Source organism: Saccopteryx leptura, chromosome 1 (genome assembly GCF_036850995.1).
Source record: "Saccopteryx leptura isolate mSacLep1 chromosome 1, mSacLep1_pri_phased_curated, whole genome shotgun sequence".
Classification (NCBI taxonomy): domain Eukaryota; kingdom Metazoa; phylum Chordata; class Mammalia; order Chiroptera; family Emballonuridae; genus Saccopteryx; species Saccopteryx leptura.
Window position 1 is genome coordinate 219,468,484 of NC_089503.1, and position 12,474 is coordinate 219,480,957.

At 48.3% G+C, this 12,474-nt stretch overlaps 1 protein-coding gene across 3 annotated transcripts in view; it reads left to right on the top strand.

The window, feature by feature from the left end:
• The window catches only part of FHIP1A (FHF complex subunit HOOK interacting protein 1A), a 254,514-nt gene that overhangs the window by 225,368 nt on the left and 16,672 nt on the right, over positions 1-12,474 (top strand). For all 3 annotated transcript variants that reach the window (XM_066386484.1, XM_066386504.1, XM_066386494.1), the window contains exons 9-10: positions 6,119-6,309; positions 9,238-10,398. In XM_066386484.1, coding sequence (XP_066242581.1) covers positions 6,119-6,309; positions 9,238-10,398 — 1,352 coding nt within the window. The remainder of the gene's footprint in view (positions 1-6,118; positions 6,310-9,237; positions 10,399-12,474) is intronic.

The following is a 12,474-nucleotide window of genomic DNA, read 5'->3' on the forward strand; positions in this document are numbered from 1 at the left end:
AATACACAGAAAATTTGCCCTCTAAACTTTTTTTTTAAGCAAAAAAGACAGACAGAAAGGGAGAAAGATGAGAAGCATCAACTTGTAGCTGCAACACCTCAGTTGTTCATTGACTGCTTTCTCATATGTGCCTTGACTGGGAGGCTCCAGCCGAGCCAGTGACCCCTTGCACAAGCCAATGACCTTGGGCTTCAAGCCAGTGACCATGGGGTCATGTTTATGATCCCACATTCAAGCTGGTTTCTTTTTGTATTTTTCTGAAGTGAGAAGCAGGGAGGCAGAGAGATAGACTCCGCATGTGCCTGACTGGGATCCATCCGGCATGCCCACTAGGGGGCGATGCTCTGCTCATCTGGGCTGTTGTTCTATTGCAACCCGAGCCATTCTAGCACCTGAGGGGGAGGCCATGGAGCCATCCTCAGTGCCTGGGCCAACTTTTGCTTTAATGGAGCCTTGGTTGCAGGAGGGGAAGAGAGAGAGACAGAGAGAAAGGACAGTGGGGAGGGTGGAGAAGCAGATGGTTGCTTCACCTGTGTGCCCTGGCCAGGAATTGAACCCGGGACTTCCACATGCTGGGCCGACACTCTACCACTGAGCCAACCAGCCAGGGCCAACCTTGGGATTTCGAACTGGGTCCTCAGTGTCCCAGGTCAACACTCCATCCACTGTGCCACCACCTGGTCAGGCCCTCTTAACTATTTTTAAGCGTACAGTTCAGTGGTATTAAGTACTTTAACATTGTTGCACAACCATCACCACCGTCCATGTCAGAATGGTTTTCACCTTGCAAAGCTGACACTCTGTGCTGGTTAAGCAGTAACTCCCCATTCCTCCCTCCCTAGCCCCTGACGGCCACCATTCTACTTCCCGTCTCTATGCACTGGACTATTCTGGGAACCTCATATAAGTGGAATTCCATAGGCTTTACCTTTTGTATCTGACTTATTTCACCTAGCATAGTGTCTTTATAGTTCATCCATGTTGTATCATGTGTCTGAATTGTTTTCCTTTTCAAGGCTGAACAATATTGCATTGTTTATTCCACATTTTTTTTATTCATTCATCTGTCAGTGGACACTGTGGATGGCTTCCACACTTCGGCTGTTGTGCAAAATGCTGCTCTGAACATGGGTGTACAAGTATCTCTTCGAGACCCAGCTAGCAGTTCTTTGGGTATATACCCAGCAGGAGAATTGCTAGACTATATGGTAATTCTGTCTTAACATTTTTTATGGTTTTCCATAACAGTTGCACCATTACATGCCCACCAACAGTGCATAGAGTTTCCAATTTCTCCATATCCTCACCAACATTTGTTATTTTCTGTTAAGAAAATAGATGTTTTTTAATCAAACAAAAATGACAAGCGGTTTTGAGGAAGAACCGACTGGAGCTCTTAAAATAAAAACTCTAATTATTAAAATGAAAAAACTGAGTGTTTGGGGTAAATAATATTTGAGACACAGATTAAGAGAGATTTAGTGAACTGGAAATAGGTGGAGGAAATTACTAAATTTGCAGCAGAAAGAGACAAAGAGAGAAAAAGTATGCAAAGAAGGCTCTGAACAGAGAAGGCTGGAATCCAGTGAGAGCCCGGAGGGAGAGTGGACAGCTGATCGGACTTCACCTGGTCTGGCTTTGGTATTTGCTACCTCATAAGGTTTTTTGGGAGGATCAACTGTGGTGATATCTGTGAAAATGTGTTGAAATGTTATAATGTATTACACAAATTTGTGGGGATGGAATTTTCTAGAAAATACATTTTAAACTAATGAAAACAATGTCTCTTCTGATTTAGAATCTGTACCAAAAGCAAGGACGATGAAAAATCCTTATTCTGTTTTTCATTTACACTTTATTGTAAGGGACATAAAGAAAGAGATTTGCAGTCTATCCTTTTGTCGTTGCCACTGTTGTCCTTTGAGTGCACACGATGCATTTGTAGATCGGGGAGGCAACAGAGCAGTGAAGATGCTGGGAGTCCTTTTAATGGAGTTGTTTGTGATATGAAAAATAATAACTGTACATCATTGTTTTTGTTGCAACCCAATACTCTTAAATATTGACATCTCAAAGTGATCATCTGTTTGCAACTGACATGTTTCTTTCATTTGGCAAAATATCAGAAAGGTTGAAATAAGATACTCCCCAGAGAGAGGCTATTTTAGTGAGCAGAAAACCAAGGAGAAATTGTCCATCTCCACGATGTGACAGATGATAGGCCGAAGGCAGGCAGGAAATGCTGACAAGCAGCGAAGTGACAGGTCACCTCGACGTTCCTGGTGCTTCCCAGTTTAGGCAAAATTTAATTGCTTAATACTCGGAAGGCCATGTATGACTATTCCGGTGAGGGTGTTTTTTTCAGAAGTGCTGGTCCATTGTCAGCTTTATGAACTGCATTGCCTGTTGTGTTCAGATAGAGGCTGTGTTGCTCACAGAGAAGCTGCGTGTACCCTTCAGGGACAGGTCCATCTAGTGTGGGAGTTAGGTGTCAGGGGGAATGCAAAAAAAAAGCCAGCCAGCCTCGGGTAAGACCATCGATCGGGCCAGACTGCCTTTGAAAACCAGACGATCTTTTTCAAATTCATTACTAACGCTGCTTTTTAGATTTTGGTCTGGTGGTGCACTACTTGGGTTAGCATCATCTCAGAAGAAGCACCTTGCTTACGTCACTGTACTTCCCAGCTTTGTTCTGTCTGTTTTGATTGTTGATGGAGCCGTGGGCTCTATGTGTGCTTGTTATTGACTGGCTGCCATTGAATTGTTTCAGCAGTGATCAGGATTTATTGTAAAGAGGCATACCTAGAAAAACGGAAAACAGACCCAGGATTGCAGAGAGTTGGGGAAGTGATGGAAAGAGGGAGAACAAGATGCACAACATTATATTCTTTCCTGCTACATGTGGGTTGGCTTCGAGTAATCTGGACTCCTGAAGTCAAGTACTTATCCCTTTGTGATTATGTTTACCACTTTCTGAATTTAAGTTAAATCCCCACACAAAATAAGTATAGGAAAAATGAAAAGACAGTTTGATAACAAATACTTATACTGAATTCCTAAGTGATTTTTCTGCTATTGACAACCACTTTGTTTTGATATTTGACATTTGGGGAGTTCCTAACATTTATTCTGTTTTCTTCCTTTTTTAGATTAAAGTATACCTGGTATACAGTATATTAGTTTCAGGTGTATAGCCTAGTGATTCAACATTCCTACATCTTGTGATGTGATCAGCACGCTAGTAGCTGTCTGTCACCGGCCAAAGTGACCACGTGATGTTTGACTATACCTGTTTCCTTCACCTTCTCAGCTTTCCCCACACCGCTCTCCTCTCTGTCAGCCGTCAGTTTGTTCTGTGTCTCTGAGTTTGTTTCAATTTTTAAAAGAATTCAACATATAAGTGAGATCATAGGGCGTTTGTCTTTCTCTGTCTGACCTGTTTCACTTAGCATTACACCCTCCAGGTTCATCCATGTTGCTACAAATGGCAGAGATCATTCCTTTTTGTGGCTGAGTATATAATGTCTTCTTACTTAATTCGTCTATCAGTGGACACCTAGGTCACTTCCATCACTTGGCTATCGAAAAGAATGTGGCAGTGAACATTCGTTTTGTTTTTTGTCTTTCCCTGTAAATGATGGACAGGCAGAGGGTCAGCGTGCAGTTGCCCCGCCCTCCCGTCTAGGAGGAGCCTTCTCTATGAAGGCTCAGGAGGAGTTCTGCACTGAATACACTGGCGCTCTTCATCTGCACTGACTCCCCCACTTCCAATGTTGTAGAACCTCTCCTTCAACCTATAGGGGAATCTCCCTTTATTTGATTTACACAGAAGAAAATTCATTTTTAGTTTCTACTGAAAGCATGTATTTGCAAAGTTGCAGATTCCCAATACCTCTTTATTGTAATATAATTTCAAGCTACCCGCTGGTGATATTTGATAAATAGCTTTATTAGGTTTGATTCAGTGTGCTTTTTTTTTTTTTTTTATAATACTTGAAACAAAGAGTAGAAATGTGTGTACATCAGCTTAAGTCATGAAATATACTTGGTTTGAGCTGTAAGTAGTCATTGAGTTCCTGTAGTATACACAAGAATTCGAGTGGCTTATTTCTTAAATAATTGGTGACACGAGTAAGGATACAATAAATGCTGTGTCATCTGAATTTCCGGGGGCCTCTGAGCCTATGAGAACAGGAGTGCTCCATCAGCAACCACAGGACAGGTTTCCCTGTCCGTCCCTCACCTGTGACCTTGGCCCCTGCAAAGCACCAGCCATGACTTCTGGGGTTCCATAAGGGAGGAGTTCATTCATGAGCAAGCCTGTCCCCCACTAGTTGTCACAGCAGCCTCTGCTGTGGTCTCCTCCCAGGCTGAGGCCCTGCAGTTGGGGCTGCCTCACCTCTGTCCCTGCCGGGCCCTGGCGCTCCTGGGAGCGCCTGGTGCCTAGGTGCTGGAGCAGCGTGTCTCCCTGGTGCCCGCAGGGCCAGGGCCGGGGCTGTGTTCAGACAGGTGGGAGAAGGCCTCCCTCCCCTGCATCACTCCGAGTCAGCAGAACGTCTCTGCTCAGAGAGATCCTTGTGAAAAGAGCCAAGAATGAGAACAGACCTGCCCCCTCTCCTGTACCCCCCCATCCTTCCTGTTTATTCTTGCAACCTTTGACTTTCATGAAGCTGAACTTAGGAAGGGAGATGCCTCCATGTCAGATAGCGGGGTGAGCCTGGGTCTTAGTGAGAACAGTTCAGGTTCAGGGTCCAGTGGGTGTGTAGGCCCCGGGGTGCAGGGCAAGCCATCGAGATGGAGCGCTGGATCGTTTTGGAGGAAGGAAAGGTTAAGTGGCAAGCTTGTTATTTCCTACCTTGAACGTTATTAAAATGTTCGGTGGAAAGTACCATGAAGAGAATGAATTTTTTTTCCTCTTTGGCACAGGCTCTTACAGTGGGTTGCTCATCAAGCATAAACACAGGGTTTTCCTCATTTGGATCAACAGATGTGGGAAACGGCTTAGCACCCACAGGCTTCAGGATGTGCAGTGAAAGTTGTACTTTCCTCTATCTTTTTCACCGAGTCCTTAATCATAGCTTGTTTTCCTCTGCATAGCCTCCTTCTCGAAAGTTAAACACCGAAGTAAAAGCATCTGGTTTATTGAGATGTGCTTGTTCCCGTAAAGGCGCTGGCTGCCCCGGAACCGGCTCCTGCTCACATATGTGCACTCGGCTCCAGCTCTGAGACCTCGTCCCCATCATTCCGTTGTTGTTAGACAGCATAGTCTTTCTCCCTGTTAAGTGAGTAAGCCATTTAAACATGCTCGCTTCTACCCAGGAAGCCCACAATGTGTTCCAAGTGTATCAGAAATGATTGCCTAAATTTTCTTGTCTCCACGGCCATAATGATACCAAGGTACTTTTGATCATCATCCAAAAGGGTTTGGTGTGAAATGGGGCCCAGTGCCCCTCAGTGAATCTTGGGCCACCATATTTCCTCATGGTCGCCCAGGGCAGTATGAAAGGAGGTTTGCACTATGCAGTGGCTCTGCTGTCCTCTGGTGCCCATGATCAGTCTGAGTTTCTGGGATTATATTTCAAAATTATTGAAGGAGATCCTTGCCCTGAGACCAGGTTGTATTGAGGAGGCAAACACCAGTATCACTGATACTAAGTAATAATGCTTTAGTAGAGGCCGATGAGCATAGAGGATGGGAGAGAGTAGCTCTATCTTGGAATAGAAAGCCTGGAGGCCTTCCTGGAAAAGGTGACACTGAAGCTGGACTTTGTAGGCTGTCAAGGAAAGGGGAAAGCACATTTCAGGTGAAGGTTACAGTGGTTGTAGATGCACAGAGGCAAAGAAGGATAGCAGATCCATGAAGAGATGAGGAAGTCTGTGCAGCTTAAATAGCAAAGGCCCTCAAATGTTCTGTACAAGGGTTTTCTGTCAGAAGAAAGATGCTCTCAGCAAATTTTAAGTAAGAGAGTGAAACCTGGGGGCTGGCGGGATGGATGGCTTGAGAGTGGGGAGAGGATGGGTCACCCCTGGCCCTGATGAGTCCCGATTATGGCTTTGGAGGTGGCTGACCAAGGACAGACATTGCAAAGACTGAATGCCGGCCCTAATGCCATTCCAGGTATCTGATCCCTTGCAATCACATGATGCTGAGTCAGAGGTGGGCTGTGAAGGAGAGAGACTGTTACTCTGTTTCCGCCGCCAAGCTGCTCGCCCTGACCCCCGTGTGCTGCTCCAGCGGGATCACCCTGACGCTTGGGAACCAAGAGCGGGATTATATTCTCTGGTCCAAGTGGACGCACGATGGTTCAGGTAGGCGCTTGCTTAGGAGACTCTTTAAACAAAAGGATGCCCAATTCTGTCTCTCCTTGGGATAGGTGTCTCTTTGAGAAGATGGAATAAGACAGTGACTTCCATTTCTTTTATGAACGTCCAGTTGGGGGTCCTTTTCTGCTTCGTAAGAAGTTATGGACACTCTGTAATCAGTGTTTGGTTTTGTGCCCTTTTTGTGCCCTGCTGTCACCGACTCTGTGCTCCCAGACCTGTATTTTAACTAGGATTTCTGGTGGCGATCTCAGAATCCAACCCTGAAAACATGTGCCAGTATGTCTTCTAAAACAAAACAGGAAAGAGGGATATGGAGATGGCTACCGCTAAGGTAGAATTAGCCCTTATTTTAATTTCCAGAATGCCATTCTGTTCACCTAGGTATCCTTCTGTCAGACTGCACAGGCTGCTTGATTAAGAAAATATTAGTATATTTGATATCAACATGATTTTTTAGAAATTAAGGTTGTCTTACTGACTCTTGGTCTTTAAATAAAGATACAACCTATGCATGAAAGTGACTAAGTTTTATGGCAGTATAATAAGCCGGATTTTAAATATATTTTCCTGTTGGTTATGACTAGCATAAGTTTCTTATATATTTCTATCCAATACTTATTTTTTAAAAACATATTTGAAAATTGATGCTTTTTTTCTTTTACTAAAAAAAGTTATCTCAAGAACAATTCTGCAGCTGACCTTGCCACAGAATTCAAAATTCAAGCTAAACCGACAATTGTGGAGTGCCTGCAACTTCCTTTCCCTATGTTCTCCATTGAATTCTCTGTACAAGGTCGTGTGCTCAGGTTAGAGACGAAGACGCAAACGCAGAGAGAGAGGGACTGGCTTGTTCCAGGGCGTCTAGGTCCTCTGACCCCAGACTCCCTCTTCTGTCCACTCTGCTGCCTCGCGGCTGCTTTATAGCAGACAAATGAACTAATGGATGGATGGTTATATAGACAGACGTGTAGGCAGGTAGGATGGGGTGATAGATTATATAATTATTGTGCAGAGGTGGAGAGCTAGGATTCTGAGCCTTGGGCTCACGCTACCATTTTGGGAAAATTACTTAACCTTTTAAATATTCCCCCTCATATGTAAAGTAGTACCTACCTAAAAGTGTTGTTCCAAGGATCAGGGGTGACCCTGGACATGGGAAGCTCTTGGAAGATGACCTGGCATGTAGTAAGCACCAAATAAATATTGCTAGTATCTTTTTTATGTCTTCTTCTTTAAAGTGGCTAAGGGATGAACACTAATCTTTTAGCGCTAGAGCTATGAAAAAATGGATTATGTCTACCCTAATGCCCTGGAAATGTATATTGTTAAAGGTTCAATTCCAGGCTAGTCTGATGGAGAGGGAGAAAGTGGAGAGACAAGAGGCTTGCAAAGGTGTGGCAGTGAGTGAAGTTCGCACAGGGGCTGACCGGAGACAGCCCGTGCTTAAGCTGTGGCCCTGCTGCTGACCAGTTCAGCACCTTCATCGATAAATGGGGAACACAGCTGCCATCTGGGTGGTCGTGAGTTCTAAATTAGCTAGCACTGACAGAGCACCGGCCACATGCTGGTTGAAAACTGGAGAGTGTGTATTTTTTTCTTGTTTCAGTCCTTTTAAAAAATCTTTCTGAAGTCCTTTTCCCCCCCTAGTTATGCAGTTGTGAACTTGAACATCAAAGGCAGAGTATGATAACACTTGAAGCATCCATCCTTTTAGGTTAAAAGGACTATTTTGGTAATGAATAGGACTTTATCCTAAGAGACTGTTTGGTGTATATCAATATCCCAACAGCTCCCAGGAAGGCAGAATGAGTCAACAGGCTCTTCTAAAAACCCAGGGTTTTCTAGAGAAAAATCCTTTCCCCTAATTCATGGATTACAGGCCTGCCAGTTGAGAATCAAAGTAAAAAAAATCTTTTAAATCATTACCTACACTGCAGCAGGTCCTATAGTTGATATATTGCCTGGTTTCATCCTCCCAGCAGGTTGTATTCTCTGAGGACTGCTACCAAGTAACAGTTTTCTGTTGGAGACAGCCAGTGGGCCATGTCAGTTCTGTAACTCCTCTGAGGGTAGACTCCCTGTTCTGTTCTTATCTTGCCTTCTTAAAAATCTGAGTGTTTTATCTGACCAGTGGATAAAATGTTGACCTGGAATGCTGAGATCACCGGTTCGAAATCCTGGCCTTGCCTGAGCAAGGCACATATGGGAGTTGATCCTTCCTGCTCCTCCCCCTTTTCTCTCTCTTTCTCTCTCCTCTTTAAAAAAATGAATAAATAAAGCCTTAATTTTTTAAAAAAAATCTAAGCATTTCATTGTTCAGAAATCATCTAATAAAAAATTATTAGACCCAATGTGGCTGACGAGTCACATCCCTGTGCACTGCCTCTGTCCTGCACCTCTGTCCTGTGCCCCTGTCCTGTGCCCCTGTCCCGCACCTCTGTCCTGTACCCCTGTCCTGTGCTCCTGTCCCGCACCTCTGTCCCGCACCTCTGTCCTGTGCCCCTGTCCTGTGCCCCTGTCCTGTGCCCCTGTCCCGCGCCTCTGTCCTGTGCCCCTGTCCCGCACCTCTGTCCTGTGCCCCTGTCCCGCGCCTCTGTCCCGTGCCCCTGTCCTGTGCCCCTGTCCCGCACCTCTGTCCTGTGCCCCTGTCCCGCACCTCTGTCCTGTGCCCCTGTCCCGCACCTCTGTCCTGTGCCCCTGTCCCGCGCCTCTGTCCCGTGCCTCTGTCCCGCGCCCCTGTCCCGCGCCCCTGTCCCGCGCCTCTGTCCTGTGCCCCTGTCCCGCGCCTCTGTCCCGTGCCTCTGTCCTGTGCCTCTGTCCTGTGCCCCTGTCCCGCACCTCTCTGCAGGGCCAGTTGGGGCTCACACTGTCTCGCCTTCTGACCTGTCTCTGCCCCCCCCCCCCCCCCCGCAGGGTGCGCGGAGCAGCCATGGCCCGAGGCCTTCTCCCCGGCGACCTGCATCGTGGAGTACGGCAAGGCCCTGGACATCAGCTACCTGCAGTACCTCTGGGAAGCCCACGCCAACATCCTGCGCTGCATGCGGGACTGCCGGGTCTGGTCCGCGCTCTACGACGGCGACTCCCCCGACCCCGAGAAGTTTCTGCAGAGTCTGGCAGAGGAGAGCGCCGGCGCCCCCTTCCCCGTCCTCACGCTCCCACCGCTGCTCCCCAGGGCCACGGGGCCTCCGCTGCCGCCGGCCCCGAGGAAGGACAAGAGCCAGACGGAGCTGGAGTGGGATGACAGCTACGACACCGGCATCTCCTCGGGGGCAGAGGTGGGCTCCCCGGGGCCGTACGAGGACCTGGGTACGTCTGGTCCCCCGGCGCCGATGGAGCCCCCCAAACACATCCAGGAGATGAAGAAGAATGCCATCCTCCTCTTCAAAGGGTCCTACATCGAGGAGTCCGACTTTCAGGACGACGTGATGGTGTACAGGCTGTGCGCGGAGAAGGACGCTGAGGACCCTGGGCGCTCACAGGAGGGACCCCCCGGGCCCCTGGCCCCCGGCCAGACCGAGGGCCCGAGTCCGCCCATGAACAACGGCCCGCTGCCCAGCCCCCTGCCTGAGACCGAGGCCGAGGCCGAGGCTGAGGGGGAACAGGACAGGGGCCATGCGGACCTATCTCGAACTGTGTCCCAGGAGCCACAACCCGAGCGGGAGCCTGAAGCAGCCCCCGAGGCACACGCGGAGGCAGCGCCCCCTGTCGGCGAGGCCGAGCACACTTCCCACCCGGCGGGTGTCGACCCCGAGGGGGAAGATTTCATGGCCCAGTACGACCAGATCATTCAAGAGCTGGACTCCGGCCCCGACCCGGTGATAGGACAGAACTTTCCCTCACCTGATCCCGGGCTCTGCACGGACGAGCCAGAGGGGCAGGGAGAGAGCGGAGGAGAAGAGGAGGAGGGGGAGGAGCCGCAGGCGCAGAAGGACCTGGAAGAGGAGGACGACGACTTCGACTCTTTCATTGCGGAAGCTCCGGCCCTGGAGACCACATCGTCCCCGTTTGGGGTGAGAGACGACGCTGACTTTGCCGGTCGCCGTCCCGTGAGGACTCAGAGCACCCCGTTCACAGGTGACCATCTCAGTTAGCTTGCTTTGTGATTTCTGCTTTTGACAGTACCTGTCCGTATTACAACAGGAGAGCAAGGTAGGTGGAGGTAAGCGCGTTCGCCATTCCCCTAACAGAGGGGTGAAAGTATCTCTGTAAAGAACAGAGAGGGGTGGTTTCAGTTTATTTTTGCAATGATTGTACTTTTTTATTTTTCCCCACCAGCAAGTTAGAGGTTAAATTTTACTGTGGTGTAAATTCCCTGGATATGCCTGCAAAATGTAATATGACTGAGGAAACCACACGATTTAATAACCTCATATCCTTTAGTCTAATTTATTTTTCTTCTTAGCATTTATGTTATGGGTATTTTTTAAAGCACCCCCCCCCCCCCCCACTAGAATGTAGGCGCTGGCTTGTTCTCTGCTCTATCCCCAGCACCCGAACAGGGATCAGAGCATGTGGTCGGCACTCAGGAGACTTGCTTTGTACACATCGGAGTCACTGGGCTGGCTGGGCCTGTGTCTGGGAGCTTGTTTCAGATAATCTCGGAATCTTCATCCAAAACTAAGGGCAGTTGACCCACATAAACTCAGAGCTGTACTGAAGAACGGGTGTTCCAGTGACACAGCCGTTCACAACAGGCAGACATCGTGGAAGAGGCGGAGTGGTAGGTCGGGTATCAGAGAAGCGGGTGGAGGTGGGGGACTCAGATACAGAAGGTCATGAAATACTATCCAGTAAAATCTGGATCTGCAAATCCTGACGCAGAGGGACCGGCACAGAGGAGGGTTTATCAGACTCAGGGATGGCTGGAATGGAACCCCTGAATGCTGTTCAGGGAGCCCGGAGAGGGCTCTAAAGGAGCTGGCCTCACAGAGGGGCAGACACTGAGGGACAGACATGGGCCTTGGAGTCAGGCCTGTTGGGGAACCCTGGCCCTGGCACTGTCAGCCAGGTGACCTTGGTGTCCCTGCCCTTCCCGCCTCCCCTGCGAGGACTGAATGTAATACCACAGGGGTTATTATGATTACAGGCAGACCCCCACAGCCTTGGCTGAGGCTTGTCCTCCCCTGGCAACCGGGGGAAGGAGACCATGCCCTCGCCTCTGAGTCAGCGGAGACGGATGAAGTCACATTGCCCCCTGGTCCAGCCAGGTGGGCTTACTGTGGGCTCCAGGGGCCCTCCTCCTGCCTCCAGTATTTATTCATCTACTTACTGATGCCTAAACATTTATTTAAATAGGGAGAGAGCTGTTCACTCCACAATTAAAAGGCTGGAGGTTCTAGTTGAGATAACATTTCAGAGTGAATGGGTTTTAATTAAAATTCAGTCAGTCAGTCATAAGTAAGAAGGATGAAATCATCTCAGTTTCCCCCGTCGATAGGGTAAGAGGAGGGAAGGGTGCCTGAGGGAGCTCAGTGGAAGGGGAGGGGCAGCCGTGACCCAGCTAAGGTCCCATTTTGCCCGAAGCTGCCCCATTTGCTCTCACCCGGCAGGAAACCCAGTTGTGTCCGCACAATTCTCAGGACCTCAGGGGACCCCTGGCTGGTGGCCATCCTTCCGTAGAATGCCAGCTTTCTCATAAAGGAGCTTCACCCCCGGGGAAATATGGAAATTGAGGAAATAAAGTATAGCTTAGGGTAAAAAAAAAAGCGTTAATACACCTTATTAAATAACATCAATATTTTGCTTATGACACACCTGAGAGACAAGAAAACGTCACGTTGAGTTGCCCTTTTCTCCTTTGAACCTTGGACACGACCTCAGGAAACGTCTTGACTCTCCCCACGTGTGTGAACGCTGTGGACTTCTGAGCACGTCCTGCAGCGTCAGGCTTCACGTCCATCTCTCCCCGTGCAATTCTGGTTTCCGCTGAAGTGAATTTGCCTCTCAGCAGAATCGAAGAATTCCATTTCATTTATGTAATAGATTTTATTAGCAACCTTTATTTGGCAGATTCAGTTCTGGGTACTGAAGAAACAAAAATGAAGGAGTTTGCAGACTTTTAGAGGAGAGGCCAACAAAGAATTGTATTCTCTTAGTGGGAAACGCATTATCAGTTACTGTATGCCAAGTCCCAGGGGAGCCCAGGGCAGG